Source organism: Calonectris borealis, chromosome 1 (assembly GCF_964195595.1).
Source record: "Calonectris borealis chromosome 1, bCalBor7.hap1.2, whole genome shotgun sequence".
In the NCBI taxonomy this organism is placed as follows: Eukaryota; Metazoa; Chordata; class Aves; order Procellariiformes; family Procellariidae; genus Calonectris; species Calonectris borealis.
The window spans coordinates 64,846,503-64,862,915 of record NC_134312.1 but is presented as its reverse complement, the minus strand read 5'-3'; the positions used below and the strand labels follow the sequence as shown (position 1 = coordinate 64,862,915).

The 16,413-nt window shown below is 43.6% G+C and overlaps 1 protein-coding gene across 1 annotated transcript in view; it reads right to left on the bottom strand.

Moving 5' to 3' along the window:
* The window catches only part of AGK (acylglycerol kinase), a 37,271-nt gene extending 22,315 nt beyond the window's left edge, over window positions 1-14,956 (bottom strand). The window contains exons 1-3 of the mRNA XM_075158171.1: window positions 14,263-14,956; window positions 4,935-4,974; window positions 215-294 (exon numbers count right to left, since the gene is read on the bottom strand). Coding sequence (XP_075014272.1) covers window positions 215-294; window positions 4,935-4,974; window positions 14,263-14,678 — 536 coding nt within the window. The 5' untranslated portion in view covers window positions 14,679-14,956. The remainder of the gene's footprint in view (window positions 1-214; window positions 295-4,934; window positions 4,975-14,262) is intronic.
* Window positions 14,957-16,413: the final 1,457 nt, after the last annotated feature.

The window sequence follows — 16,413 nt, the reverse complement described above, 5'->3', positions numbered from 1 at the left end:
TTAGAAATCATTCTTTCAACTCCAGCATCTAGTTCTATTTCTCTTCCCAATATTTTTGGTGAAATAAAAGTTTGGCATAGTTACATAGCACCAGCTTGGCATCAGAGGGAGGCAAAAGTGAGCTCAAAAATCTGGCTGGCTTTTATAGTAGATGGCAGAGCAAAAATACAGAAAGAGTGCCTCACATACAAGTGCAGGGAAGGGGCAGTTTTACCCTTTGCAAGCTGCTGGGTTGAGGAACACTGTTGCTTTCTTCAGTGGCATACTGGAAGGGATCAGCTGGTTGCCAAAAGCCTAAGTGAGATAAAAAGAGCAGAGCTCGGTTTATCTTTTAAGCGTATTGGTAAAACAGTTTAAAATAATGCATCTCTACAAATGTCAATGGGCTTTCAAACCTCATGACATTCAAATGACTTCCATCTTTAGCCATGTACAGGTCTCTTATTCAAAGACCTGCACTCTTAGCAACAGCTCACACCACTGTCACAAGCACTTTTTAGCTCAGTTTTACAATTCCACCACCATTTCGTTTTTGTCAATCTCTGGTTTTCTGCCATGGGCAGAGATCCAGTGAACTATCCTTGACTCCAAGGTTACTTGATTTTCCTTCCTTATGTAATTCTCATACACCTGCCTGCCACCTTCTTTCTGCATCTTTTTCCACTTCCAGCCTTCATTTCTTATCTCTTCTGCTCATTTTTGTATTTTCTATGCTTAAGTTTTTGAAGATATGAAAGATAATCACCAGAGAATTTGCCCTGACCTATAAGCAAGCTCACTGTTTCTCAGACACTTTTTCTTCCTAACGTCTCCCTCTAAAAATCACTAAATTCCTCTTCAACTTTTGATCCCACTCTGAACAGGTGCCTCAATTTTAAATTCTTTGAGAGTTACTCCATACAGCCTCTTGTACCTTTTAGCCATTTGTACCTATTTCCATAGCTTTTCAGCACAGGAGAAGCAAGAAAAGGCAAAGCTACCACGCATGTATACTTCCCACTCTGTAAACCTCTTTTAGCTCACCTAAAGGCATCCTCACTACCACACCAAATCAAACGGGTTTTGAGTACAAGGATGACAACGTATTCAGCAATAGCATCCAGAAGCCCCAGAAATAAAGTAGGAACAAGAGACTACTGTGCTGAACACAAGACACAGTCAACCGTCCCTGGTTTTTTTTCCCCTTTATCTTGAAAGTTAATCCCCCAGCAGGAATTTTTATATTGAAGATGATGGACGCTGTACACAAAGCACCGTAGATTTTAGTGAATGTTAGTTGTTTAAATTTATAATTTATAACTTGCCAACTTTACTCGGGAAACCTCAATTAAAAGAAGCGTGCAGCTGGCTATGTTGCTTAAAACATTCAAATTTCTTCTTCAAGAAAGGAAAAGGATGAGAGAAGTTGCTGAGAGTAAAGGAATCTTCAAAGAAAGGGAAGCAAATCAATAGCTCTTAGGCTTTACTCAAAAATCTGCTGGAAAACAGACAAACGTATTTTATTGTAATTGTTGGGTGGGAATTGGGAAACATAGGGGACCTCTAGCATGTTACAGTTGTTAGAAACAATTAATCATTTGCTTGGGGGGCACAATGTGATGTATTTGCCTGCTCTAAACAACCTAACAAGGCTCATAAAGAATTTATGAGTAGTGACATAATCACTTCTTTATGTAATATACTTAGACATTCATGTTACATACAGGGGCATTTCTAAAGCAAATGCTGATTTTTAAGACAGGAAATAAAAAAATAATAATGCAACATTCTAGAAGTCTTTTTTTCATAGTACAACATAAGGAAAGACAACTTAAAGCCAGACATTAAAAAAGGTTATTAAATATATATATGAAGGCATAATTTAGGAAAGTCAATGCCTTTTTCACTTCCTTGTCAAATGCAAACTTCCAGGTATTGTATTTCTGGACTTCTAAGATGACAATCACTATTTTGCAACTATGAAAAACCCTTTATACAAAGGCTTTATAATGCTTTATGAATACTAATGGAGAAACTATCCCTGCTACACAGAGCAAATTGTTTGCCAGCTAAACAGGACCTCTTTAACGCATGCTCAGAGCTCAGTAACAAAAAGATCAATCAGCAAGACCACATTTGCAAAGGAAGTCCACAGTCAGCTGACACTGACTTATTCCAGAGAAGGAGGTGTAAAAGGTTTAAAATATGATAAATGGGTTCTTTATTATAGAATCTTTCTGTGATCATTTGCCACCCCAAAGCTGTCATCATAAACTGATATTTAAATTCAGATATGCAGGGTGGTCTTTGCATGAAATACTGCTGTAGCAGATACTTCGGCAGGAAGGTGGGCGCCTCATCAATTTGGTATTGTAACAGGCTTAAAAACTTAAAAATCTGATGTAAAAATAATAGGGAAGCCCCCCACTTCACTATGACTAAACTTTTTCTTGGGTGAGTCTGCCTCTTTTTTTTCCCAATACTTATACAGCACTATAAACACAAGTAGCATTTTTCAAACAATTACAGATTGTTGTTACTCTGAAGAACATATCAGACATTTAATGCCTTACTTCTGTATTGCTGTGTGTTTTCAAGCAGTATTTGGCACTGACACATCAGTGAGAATGGAAATTACAGCAAAAGTTGGTTACTAGGCTTTCTGGTTCACTCCTTTCTAATGCAGGAGTCTTCTGCAGGATATTCTCCCAGGCTTTAACCACTGAAATTGTAGAAAGCTCTATTGACAGTGCTTTTGCACTTTCATTTACAAGAATAAGCCATAATGGAATAGATCCCATCACTTAATGACTGGAATTAAGAAACAGGAAAGTCAGAATTTCCACAACAGAAAAGGACCTGGGAGTGCTGGTTGACAGCCAGCTGAACACGAGCCGGCAGTGTGCCCAGGTGGCCAATGGCATCCTGGCCTGTATCAGAAATAGTGTGGCCAGCAGGAGCAGGGAGGTGATCGTGCCCCTGTACTCAGCACTGGTGAGGCCGCACCTCGCATACTGTGTTCAGTTTTGGGCCCCTCACGACAAGAAGGACATGGAGGTGCTGGAGCGTGTCCAGAGGAGGGCAACGAAGCTGGTGAAGGGCCTGGAGCACAAGTCTTATGAGGAGCGGCTGAGGGAACTGGGACTGTTTAGTCTGGAGAAGAGGAGGCTGAGGGGAGACCTCATCGCGCTCTACAACTACCTGAAAGGAGGTTGTAGCGAGGTGGGTGTTGGTCTCTTCTGCCAAGTAACTGGCGATAGGACGAGAGGAAATGGCCTCAAGTTGCGCCAAGGGAGGTTTAGATTGGACATTAGGAGAAATTTCTTTATTGAAAGGGTGGTCAGGCCTTGGAACAGGCTGCCCAGGGAAGTGGTTGAGTCACCATCCCTGGAAGTATTTAAAAGACGTGTAGATGAGGCGCTTAGGCACATGGTGTAATGGGTATGGTGGTGTTGGGCTGATGGTTGGACTCCATGATCTTAGAGGTCTTTTCCAACCTTAATGATTCTATGATTCTATTCTATGATCTTGTACCAGTCTTTCCTTAGCAGTTACACCTTTTTGACAGCATACACACTTAGGTTTTTTAACTTCTCCTTATATATCATTTCATCAGCGCATTTTAAAAAAATTTTATAATTTGGTCAGCATGCTTCAAATACTGAGGTATTAACTGCTATTTTTGGCGACATAAAAAACCTCTATCACTTTGATATTATGCAGTAAAAATGAATATTGAAAACATAAAAATCAAGAACAACTGATACTATGAGTTGGAAATGCATTTGACTCTGAAGCTATAAGTATGATTTATGAAAGCAGTATTTTCAGGGAAAGATTTTTCTTATTCTTTCATGAGACTTGAGCTCCCTTACATCTATTCTGGTATGAAGTTCCATTGCCCAAATCAAGGTACTGTGAGTATCTTTCCCTCAACAGCAGGCAGGCTAAAATTGGGATTATTCAGGCGCACCACAGAAGCAGTGTAATCTCAAGGAAAGTTCTTTAATGAGAAAAATGATTTTCACCATTCTTCTCAGGCCGCAGTACGTAGCAATGATGGGAGCAGTGTTACACCCTGCAAAATCTCTAAGATCTGGCACAGAGAAGCACTTTTAGAAAAAACTTTATTTGTGGGAGGTAGAAAGAGTCTTAACATCCCACACCACACCACCAAGGTAATCAGAGCCAGTAAGCAGTACCTGTGCAGTGATGTAATCCATGGGCAACAGCACCTGAAAGCACCTGTGGAAGACTGCTTATTAAGGACAAGATTTCTCTATGGGAATACTACAATATGAGGATTTGTTCATTGCTGGTTGCCCACGCAGACTACAAACTACAAAATGCAATAGTCAATATAATCAGACAGTAACTACCCCCTTCTCTCTGAATACCAGCTTTCCTGTCAGTGATCAGCAAATCGGTTGTCTCCATTAAGTACCCAGTACATGGGTCTCAAAAACACTAGGTCAATCATCACACTTAGCATCCTCGATAAAGGCACTCAGGCTCAAATAGACAAGGGCGAGGTCTCTCCAGCCAAGCAGTTACACGAAGCAGTTTGCACTGCTTCTGCCCAGACTACACCCGTCGTGGTGGATCTGAGATTTCAGTCTCCTATCTTATCAACAAATCCCCAGCCAGAACTTTACAGACACGAAGTAATTACACCCGCAGAAATGGAGGTCTGGGTAGCTACAGCAGTAACTAAGATTACCCCAACGATAACACTGCACCGTGCATCGCAACAGCAGTCAGGGCACGAAAGTACAGTACCCCGGCTGCAGGCTGGAGGCCTCGTCCACCCTTTGGCGCTTTAGCAAAAGAACACAGATGGCATCATTATAAGGCTTGTCACGTAGAGAGGGCCCGCTGGGAGAATCTCAGGAGCCCTGCACAACCAAGATAAGAGGGAGATTTTAATCTAATTTTATCACTTTAAATGGTATTACCTGGGCTTCTTGGCATGCAGCTCTTCGTAGCAGGTTATCGCTATTAGGTAAGACAGAAAAGAGAGTGGACGTTAGGTTGTGTAAGTTTAAAACAGTTCGCTCATTTTTAAGATGTAGGTACATACCCTTTTTACACACACTTTGACAGCACTAAAATAAAAAATACAGGTTCTTTAAGACCTATTTAACATATTTTAAGGATGAAACACACCCATTTAAGCACACATGCATAATTTTTTTCTGCATGTGCACACAAACACCCTTTCTATAGTAAAGAAGAGCAGAAAATAAAGACCAGGTTGCCAAGTGTGCTGAGATTACATAAGCTATGAGACACTGTATAACTGTGATTAATTTTTAAATTGCTGCACAACTGTACTCCAGATTTAAGGTGTGGGGTTTTTCCATGTTAATACTGCCTGTTATTAATACTGAAGGTACTTACCATTCTGGCAGTATAGAAGGGATTTAGTTACCCTCAAGTGTAACTTCCATGGACTTAAATCTTTGTGCACTGTAACTGTGAACTCCCTTCTCCATCAGTTTGTAAGCAAGCCAAACACATGTTAATGCAGCACCTACCACCCACCTAGGTCTGAGCATGGCCTAAAGCAGTAACTCAGAGAGGTGAAAATCACTCAACTCACCTAAGTGAAGTTTAAAAACAAAGAAGAACATATCAGTAGTAGATATATCACTGATGGTCATTTGAGAAGTAAATTCCAGACTCATCCTTGTGCTTGTCATGGGTGACAGAAAGCATTAGCAAGGTGGCAAGCAGGGTATAGTTGGCAAGCAAACTGGAGACAGAGCTACTGAGTGAAGAACAAAATTCTGCTCTTCCCCAGACCAAAAAATGCCCTATTGGCCCTGGCAAACAAAACAGAGAGTCCTGTTCTGCAGTGCCCAAAGTCTCACCTGTCCTCTAGATATCAGACACTCCCCCTCCTTGCTAAAACCAAAAAACTCCTTCAGCTTGCCCTTGCCAATACCTGGCAAGACAGTATGTTATTGTCTCAAAAATATCAAGTACGAAAAAACCTAATTATAGTCAGCATACCAAAATGAATACAGTACACCAATTAAAAGGATTCAAGGCCAACCATGAAAAACAAGTGACTAGGAAAGCAGCACACTCCTGCCACAAAGTGTGCCTCATCAGGCCAAATCCTGCAATGGAAATGACAGAAGAGAAGGCAAGGTCAGACCTCTGGACCCAAACCGAGTGCAATCTATTCAACTCCATGAGTTTACGGTATTTATCTGTCACTGGAGCTATATAAGCTGCTCTTTTTGCCATCACCAAAAGATGCTGCAATGCCATAAAAGGAGAAGTAAGGTGACTTCAGTTGAGATACAAAGTTGGGTTCTGAGAAAATAACTCTACAGCAAAAAAGCCACAGATTTATTCCTGGTAATAATAAAAAGACAAAGGAAGAATTCAAGCATGGAAAAAGAAAATATGTGAATAATACCTTAGCAGGATAACAGGTAACTGGAATGTCTAAAAAAAATTTCCTCAAAGGCATGCTTTCAACTGTCATGTTTGCTCCTTAAAACCAAAGGAATAAGTCATTTGTATCACTCAGAAGAGCGACAGACTTGTTTTTGATTGCAGTAATATAATGAAAGCACACTAGTTAAAATAACTATCTCTGAAAAGGTTTGTGTTCCAAGCTAAACAACACTGTCACAGCTAATTCCAGTTCAATCAAGACAGCATGACAGGCTAAGTCCATGCTGTGCTGCTGAGGGCATGAGCCCTCACACAGGGACTTTTTCCCCCCTCTGTGACTATGTGTGGCCAGAGCAAACACAAAGCAATTGCAATTTCAAGACATAAAGCCGAAATATTATGGGATATCAAGAAAACCCCACTATCAAATGATGGCCTCACAGTTGATGTATTTGAGAATTGCTGTCCTAACCTTATTAACAAATTCTAGTCAAATCCATGTTATCTGCTTACTTCACATTGATGCTATTTTGTTCCGAAGTCAAGCTGTGTCACATCATCAGCCAGTATGTTTTCCCAATGCCCGCAACCTTATGCTGCAATGTTAATCGCCTTTAAAATGGAGTCCAGCACAACTTTTCAAATGCAAGCAAAAGATACTGTGCTCTCTGTCCCAACCTGCAAAGACCCTCAAAATAATTGTTAAGGATGTAAGCTTGATTCAGCTCAGCAGAGTCTTAACCACAAAAATTAGGCTTGACAGTTTAGATGTCAACACTTAAGCTTATTTTCTCCTGCATTGAAGCACTTACAGAAACTCTGACACATATCATTTTGGTGTCAAAGGAAAGGTTTGGGTCCTGAGACCAGAACAACCATTTACTGTCTCCAGTAATTTATAGGTGATTTGTCTCACCTCTCCAATAGCACAGCACCCAGAATCCCATGCCATCCCAGGCTCATAGGATTCCCACTGATTCAACTAGGACACATATTTCGAAATCCTCTGAGTTTGGCTTAAAGATGTCCCAAGTTTGGCTTAAAGATGCCAGGTAACAGGAAAATTTTTATTTCCTTAAAATGTTAAGTCAACATTTAACTATCTTCACACTTAAGAAAAGAAAGCACAAGTACACTCACAGGGGTGTACCTGTGAGAACAGCAGCCCTCCTCCTGTAACACAGCTCTTGCCTTTACTCATCTCATATGGCTCACCTAAAGTACTACAAGTGGGTCTGGAAGTCCTCTGCAGGTCATAGCAATTAATAAATATAGCTAGAAAAATGTTAAAAATAGCAAAAAGGTAACTTCTTAAAGTCTTCTGCCTTGGTACGTATTAGATTATCAAAATATGGCTGCATACCAGCTCCCAGAGAAGAGACTTCAATAATAAACATAAGATTTTGTTGTTTTTTTGTACTTTATCGACTAATATTACGTAGTAACAAAGCCTTTTCAACGACACTCGAACATGAGCAGGTGGAGGCTGAGGAAAATTGCTACACTGCCTTAAAGAACACACAGAGATTTCTTCTGACTTGCACCATATCCACAGCAAACTAAAAATCAATTTTTACTTTACATTTCCCCTAAGGGCGTACAGACACAGCTCTGGCCTTAAAACAAAACAGACGTGCAGTATTGCATCTGCTGGCCAACCCAGGGCTGCCTTCCCACTGTGAGAATTAAGCATCACACAGCTTACAAGTGGGCCAACTTGCTTAGGCAGAAAAAATTGGGAGACAGAGAGGAACGAGCAGCGCCAGTGGGGTATGGAAGAAAGAGGATGCCCTAAGCTGAACCCACGGACAGAACTTTGACTGGTTCAACAAAGTATCAGTCAATCCTGCAAGGCCGGCAGCCACTGCAGCGCAGACCCTTCGGAGAACAGAGCAGGCTTACGCCAAAGCAGGGAACCAACACAGAAAGAAAGGAAGAGCAACTGTCCAGAGCTCAGCACGCACCAGCCCTATCAGGCTGCCAGAACACACCGGGCCGTGAGAGCCAAACATCCGTACGACCCGCTTGAACGGGGGCTGTTCTGATTTGTCTGCAACATCCCCGGCGCAGGACTGGTGGCCACTGCTCCTGTCCTAAGCATTTTAGGGGGAATCAGCACTCTTACATATAAGCACAAAGATTCACACAATTTAGTACATATGCTCCTCCAGCTGAGACTGCATCCTCCGCCCAAGTGCCAGCAGAGGCCAGGGCTGAAAGGACGGTTCCCAAGATGAAAGGTCGGTTCCCACAACGAAAGGTCAGCCAGGGCAGCGATGAACCCAACAAGGAGGAGACAGCAAACTCAAACCAAAGAAGCTGTTCGAGGCCCACAGCTGCAACAAGGGTAAGTCTTCGTCTTAGAGCCAACCAAAGCAGCTCCCTTAACAGTGACCATACTACAAATGTATAAAGAAGCTCAGGTGTGAGATCCCATTTCAGAAAGGGTTATCAGCATTAAATCTAAGACTATTAAGTATATTCAGCAAGGAGAAGCCTAAAAACTCTCCAGTTCAGTGTCTGCATCAAAACACAGAGTTTTGTGAGGAGAAACTTGACCAAAGCTGTGCACATAAGATCAGTGCTCAAGAGCTATAACAGAACTCCTAAAAGAGATTTTATCTCAGCAGAGAGCTTTTTGGCTGCTTCCAATACAGCAAGAGCACAGCATCCTCTTTGCTGGATATTAGCATTTACTTCCAAAGCTTGGCTTTGGAAGGGCATGAAAGACAAATCTTAATTTGCATCAGCTTTACCCAAGACTCAGAATTTATACTCGTTTTTTTTGACAAAGTTTTGATGAAATAAAGTCAGCCACTCAGAAAGTATATGCAGAAAGGTGACAAAGTGAGTTATCAGCTGGCAAACACGCAGAGACTAACATTCAAATTATAGATAACAATAACACTCAGATTACTGGCAAGCAGTCAAAGGCCCAGATGCCTTGCCAGCATTTTCTACAGAGAAAGTCAATACTTTAACATATACAGAGTAAAACTGAGTATCTGAGGAGTCCACTGCCTCAGTACAACATAGGAGGTCCCCGACCTGACAAAGTGATGATCACTTACCCACTGACACCACTGTAACAGTCTGGCCAAATCTGACAATCAGTTAAGCTGATGTCCATTATGCCAGAGATTAAATTTCTGCTGATTTGACATAGCTGGTGACTCACTGCACCACCTGGATATATAAAGAACAGCAGCAGCTCAATTCAGGAGAGGGGAACCAGGACATAAAGGTGAGAGGGGCTTCCAAACTTGGCAGAAATTTTAAAATAATCATACGGTATCTTTACTTTACCTGTAATCAACCTCGTGGGTATGTTAAATGGAAGTACGGTACTGTGTATAAGCACGTATCTGACAATCTGCATACCCTCTAAGCTTTGATCTGGTATATTAAATTCAGTGTCCCTGATACCTGTAGTATGATATCCTATAGATTAAAATTATGCTAATACATAAATTCATGCAATCCAGAGAAATTAAAGGGAAACAACCTCACATATGACAACACTGAATGCTCTTCTTATTTCTCCAATACTACAAGGATATTTGCTATCCCAAGTGCAAGACAACGGATTTTGAAAACGTATTCTTTTATAAGAAACAAAGGAATTTTAAGGCTCACTGAAGTTTTGTAAGAATAGCAATAGGGTTTTAGTTAACAGTAGTTAAACCAGACATAGTGCCTATCATTTTACACATGAAAAACCTTTGCCACCTTCTGATCTATGTCTCTTTTGAAGAGGCACCTTCTGTTATATTACATACTTAGAAGGGCTGAATCACAAATGGGGGATGGGGAATTAGCACAAGGTTTCCTCTTTACTCTTCCCACTCATCCAAAAACCCCTTACTGTTAAAATCAGTCAGTATTTGAACAAACACCTCCAAAGATGAAAGGCTAACACACCAATCCAGAAACTAAATGCTGATTGAAGAAAGTATCATACAAGACTGGGCTAAGAAGCTCCTCAACCTTTTCAGTTATTGTCATCCAATAGTTACACTCCAGTGCCCCTCTTTCCTCTACAGCCTGTGGAGCACAAGGGCGTCCACATCAGACCCCACAGCACAGTCTGCAGGGTGCAGGAGGGGGACACCCAGGTCCATTTCCAGGCAGGGAAGAGGCACAGGGGACAAGTCTGGAAAAGGCAACATTCTTCTTGTCCATATTTGTCCATGTAGCGTCCTCCAAAGTCTTAAGGAAGTACGCCAGAGCTCTTCTGTCCCTATGGGCACATAGAGACTGACTATCGAAGAGTTGCCATTTATTAGCAGGACAGATTTTTATTTACAATGGCTCCACTTAATGCAGGCATCATAGCATCTGCATCCAAAAGAAGAATGAACCTTGAGAAATAAAAAAGCAAATTATCTTCTTCTTGCAAGAGAAATATCTAAGAAAATCCACGAGAGAAAAGCGAAGAGGAGGGATGCAGGATGGGAAAAAAAACTTTCTTCAGCTGCAAATAAATGAGCAACATCTCAGACGGCTAATTCCAAGAAGTCAGAGGCTAATCTGAACTGATGCTGTGCTAAAGCAAGCCCCTTCGTCAGAAACTCCAGTGATGCCAGAAACCGAAGCACAAGACTTCACTAAACCTTTAATCTGTTCTAAAGTCAAGTATGCCTCATGCATAGTAATTTAGTCCCTGATGTTGATAACAGCAAGTCTCACAGGCAACATAGCCCTCATTAACCTCTTCAAGTGTTGCCTGCAGCCGTTTGTGCATGGGGCGAAAGGCACTCATGCTCCCCAGCATAACTAGTACATAAACAAAAAAACTGGGGAGAGAGAATGTACAAAAAAAACCCCACCAAACGCCATTAACACATTTGGAGGCAAAACAGAAGCTGCAGAGAGGGATCCTGGCCTATTCCCTGCTATCCAGCAGCCACAAGGTAAGGCCTTCCCTGTGCACAGTGCACCACGAAAGGGCTGCTGAGACCACCTTTGAATTTTTACACTCTTGCCATCAGGTTCTTCTGTCACTCCTCATTTTTCTATTCCCTGGCTAAAACAATCCTCCACAGAGATCAAGAAATGACTAAACAGTTGTCACTTTTTCCAAACAGTATTTAAATCTCTGAAAGCAGTACTTTACAGCTGTGCTTCAGTCTACATCAAAGTCACACAGAGCTGTTTGTCATCACGGGATTTCCTACCTTGCATTTCCAATGTCTGGTAAGGAAATGCTGTATTTTCCCTTACGGATAAAAGAGGAGATTGAGGAATGGGATGGGTAAACATTTTTTTTCCCCACTACATCATCTGGGTTAAAGTACCATGCCTACGCTCGGCGCAAATAACCTCTGAGCACTGAAATTTAGACACCAAAAGTTCCCTTTTTGTTTATTTGCCTTTCATATTCTCCTCCTTATTCACTATCATGTCACCTCTGGTACACTTTACGTTCTCCATGATCATAACCTGTTTTCACAGGTACTGCACAGGAAAGGAATACGCCTGAAACCAATGGTACATACGCACATGAATTCCCAGAAACCACAGACATAAGGGGGAGACTGGTTGTGTCTGACGCTGCTCCTAGGCCTCCTCAAGTGCCCACTCTCCATATGCACAAGGAGCAGATTTAGTCTTTTTTTCTTAATGCTCTATTTCAGTAGCTCTCTATAGAACCCAGGCCTGACATGCACTTTACTGTCATTAGTATCTGTGGCAACAGAAGACCAGTAAAGAGGCCACTTACGTAAGCAGGGTACCTGGGAAGGTCACAGGCTGCTCTGCCCCACCAGCCGGCCCCTCAGATGAATGCCACTGAGCAATTTCTTCCTCCTCATTTTGTACATTAAGCTTATACTTTTGGCTAAGAGGTATCTAGAAGGATAGAACTTCAAATAATTACTCATTTACATTTTGCTATTTTTCTGAATTCAAAGTTCAAGTTGTCAGAGGGAAAAGTGGAATATAAGCTCAAGGATCCACTGACATTACATGAAGGCATCAGAAAAAAACCCAACCTGTTTAGCACAAATGCTTCTGCTTACAACACAGCAGTATAGAATCATAGAATGGTTTGGGTTGGAAAGGACCTTTAAAGGTCATCTAGTCCAACTCCCCTGCTGTAGGCAGGGACATCTTCAACTAGATCAGGTTGCTCAGAGCCCCGTCCAACCTGACCTTGAATGTTTCCAGGGATGGGGCATCTACCACCTCTCTGGGCAACCTCATCCAGTGTTTCACCACCCTCATTGTAAAAAATGACTTCCTAATGTCTAGCCTAAATCTACCCTATTTTATTTTAAAACCATTCCCCCTTGTCCTGTCGCAACAGGCCCTGCTAAAAAGTTTGTCCCCATCTTTCTTCTAAGCCCCCTTTAAGTACTGAAAAGCCATGGTCTCCCCGGAGCCTTCTCTTCTCCAGGCTGAACAACCCCAACTCTCTCAGCCTTTCTTCTACATACTATGCACTTCTCTTCTGTCTGTTGGTCTCTGTAGGCATACACATGAAACCATGACCTTGTCACCACCACTTTCATGCAGTTATTCTCCATCTTACCATAGCCTGCCCTACAATTAGCAATTCCAAAGAGAAAAGTGTGGAGGGAGAGTTTTTTTGCAGCTTGCCCTGCAGTCAACTGAGCCTTAGTGCTTCAGGTAAGAAGTAAGCAACTAAAGCAGATGTACCATTCAAAACAAAGACTAATTTAATGCAAAAGTCCCTAGGCAAAAGGAAATACAGAAGGAAACCGTAACAAACAACATAAACAGATTTATTTTCCTAAGTTTTCCACCGAGGCTTTGGCGGCATTTTAATGTAAGCAGAAAAGAATACTGCTAAAATCATGACTTAACAATTAAAAAGATGTTAAGACATGATGGATTAAACAGCAGCACCAAAAGTAACAATTTTCAAAAATAATTTGGCTATACTTGCATTTTAGTCAAGTGTATTAACCATAATCTTAAAGGACAGGGATTAAAATATAAGCCTAGCTATTTAAAAATTGTGAAAGAGGATTTTGCTTACTATAAGGAACATTTGCTCCACAGATAAACAGTGGAAATGACACCCTGCTAGGTATGACTTATGTTAGCAGTACTGCTGCTGCAGCAGTTGACGGGCTCCTTCCAGCTAGGTGGGTGACAACAGCAAAGCACACGCCCTGGGGAGGCACAGCGCATGGCCGCTGCCGGCGCCGCACCTCAGGACAGGCACAAGCACTCATGCAAAAGAAATCTGGCATCTTTCATGAGATGTATAGCACCGCTAAAAGGAAAAAAAGGAGGTGGGGAAACCCAGGGGCACACGACCCGCATGCAGCGATGGCCGCCTTCTGCGCATGAAGGTGGCTTCCCGTCAGCCCGGTACCAGTGGCACCATTTGCAGATGCAGGGCCTCCGTTTTCATTCATGGTTACAGTACTGATTAAAAGCAAGCAAACTGATGACACGCACTTGGCTGACGGCATTTTTTTTAAGTTAGAAGAGAGAAATCTTTCTCCTCTCTAACCGGCACCAGCATGAGTCAAGCCACCCTGACAACACCTCTGGTTAAAACTACCGCCTGCACTAGCCCCAAACTTACAACAAGGCCGAGGTGGGAAGTCATAGAAAGGCACCGGGCCCTCCTAAGTGCATGGCTGGTGGAGGGGGAGGGAGAGCCATCCCCCCGGGCGCCGGGGCCCCTCCCAGGGGAGACCCCCATTTTAACAGCCGCGAGGGGAGGCTGCCTTAGGCAGAAGGCCGGCAGGCCGGGCATCCGAGGCGAACACGGCAGCGATGCCCTCACCGTGCGGGGCCGGTCGTCCGTGAAGGCACACGGGCACACGGCCGGGGCGGCGGCCCCGCTCTCCCGCCCCCCCGGCCCGGCGCGGCCCGCCCCCAGCCGGCAGTTACCAGTGCTTCCCATAGAGCCAGTTCCCGCCCCAGCTCAGCAGGCAGACCCCGAACGTGGTTTTCTTCCAGTGGTTCCTCAGGGTCGTCAGCACTTTCACCGCCCCGGCCATGCCGCCCGGGGCAAACCGGCCGCCCCTCAGGATGGGCCGGCGGGAACCGACGCGCCGCCGCTCCCGCCACCCCGCCCCGGCTCGGCTCGGCTCGGCTCGGCTCGGCTCGGCTCGGCTGGAAACGGCTCCCCCGGCACCGGCGTTCCGCGCAGCGACGTCCTCCCGGCCCCGCCGGGAGGCCAGGCGGTGCCCGCGGGGCTCCGGCCACCGCTTTGGGGGGGGCCTCTCCCGGACCCCGCCGGGCTGGTTTTGGTCAACCTTCCCCCCGCGCATCGAGCCTGGGGCTGAGGAGACCTCATCCCCCATCCATGTTACTGCGCCCCCGCCTTGGGCCTTGTGTGCCCCCAGATGCGGTCCCGGCACCCTACCTCCATTTAAAAAATAAAAAAAAAATATCCCAAGGAAAAGTGTTATCACACCCACCCGTGTCCCGGCCCCCGCAGCCTCACTGCATGGACGTCCTGCAGCCCGCGAGGCGACCCGCAGCCATGGGCTGTTGGCAGCAAGCCCCAGCCACCGCCGGCGCGAGGGGAGCAGGAGGCCCCGCACAGCCAAGGACGAAAGTGAATAGGTGGTTCTTCACATAAGGGGGCTGCTTGAGGCCAAATTTGGGACTCTGGGTGTGCAAAAGTCTGTTCTGCAAAAATCAAGTTGATGCAGAAGATGGTGCAGAAGACACTCTGCTGTCAGTGATAAGGAAAGCAGATTAAACCCTATGGATTAGTTTCCCTACTGTGTTTTGGGTTGTCTTTTCCCTTCATTTTGTAGAGTAGAAGATTTGGGATTTGTTTTTCTAAGAAAAACATTAAATGATCAGCTCCGGATGAATATTTCAGGCATACCCTCATCCAGTAGCCATCACTTCCCGCTTAAATATTCCAGGTTCATCTGTCCAGCACATCTCAGTGTGCTGAGTACGTGCACTTGATGCGCAGCTGAATGTTCCAGGTGGGGTGGAGTGATTACATGTCCTACTTTTTTTTGTGTGCGTGTGTTGTCCTACTTTTTGTGAGGATTCAGGTGGTGCGGCCAACTGCTAACAGCAACGATAGCAACAGATGCTAGTACTCATCCTGCTTTGCTTAGCTTATGAAAAGATTGTGTGCTGGTAAATACTTTTCAAATTCATAATTTTCATGAGGTGCCACAAATTATTTACAAGCATCTGTAACTTCCTATTTTGCAACCAAATCTACTGAGCACAGTTGTGTTTATTAACAATGCTTCCAAAAAAAGCTTGAATTTTTAAAATAAAACCTCTTTAGTAGGCCAGTACATGTTCGGAGCAGTCAGAAAAATGCTTAAATGTATGGAAGACCGGAATATCTCTCTAAGATGGCTGAATGGAAATTTTCCTGAGTTCATATGCATGAAAACACATCAGAGTTAGTATAAATGAGAAATTTTAGCTCAAATATTATTAGCTGTCTTTCAACATCCCTAGCAGAGGGACTTGACCCTGCTCTGAGCAGGGTGGCTGGACTGGATGCGCTCCAGAGGTCCCGTCCCACCTCCACCATTCTGGGATTGTGTGACGTTATCTGAGAATTTGGGCTGGTGATTTTGAGATGGGGCTTTTTGAAGAGAACTGCCCCTAGAAGAAAGAAACACTGCGGACAACAATGACAGATTGTGCACTTGTCTCATTACCTGGCTTTACTTAGGATGCAGCGTCCATTCCGAAATCCCTCCTGGCAAACATGTACGTCCTAGTTTTTGGCTGCGGCCGTCTGATCACCCTCAAGGTAGATCACACCTGCCGAGCTGCTGCATGTACCAGTTTTCTGCATGTCAGATCAATAGAAGTAAGTGTTAGAGCATGTGCAATGAGAAATGAGAGGATAAAGTGTTGATCTCGAACATCCTCTAGATTATATACTGTAGTCATTTTTTAGGCCAAGTAAAATGACTGCAACCTTTTTCAGAAAACTGCTTAGAGGAGGCTGGAATATGTGTTTTGTTTTCTTATGATTGCTAGATGGTTTGTGTAAAAAAGAGTAATTCGAAAATCTGCTCTGCAACTCTAATATTTGACTGGGGA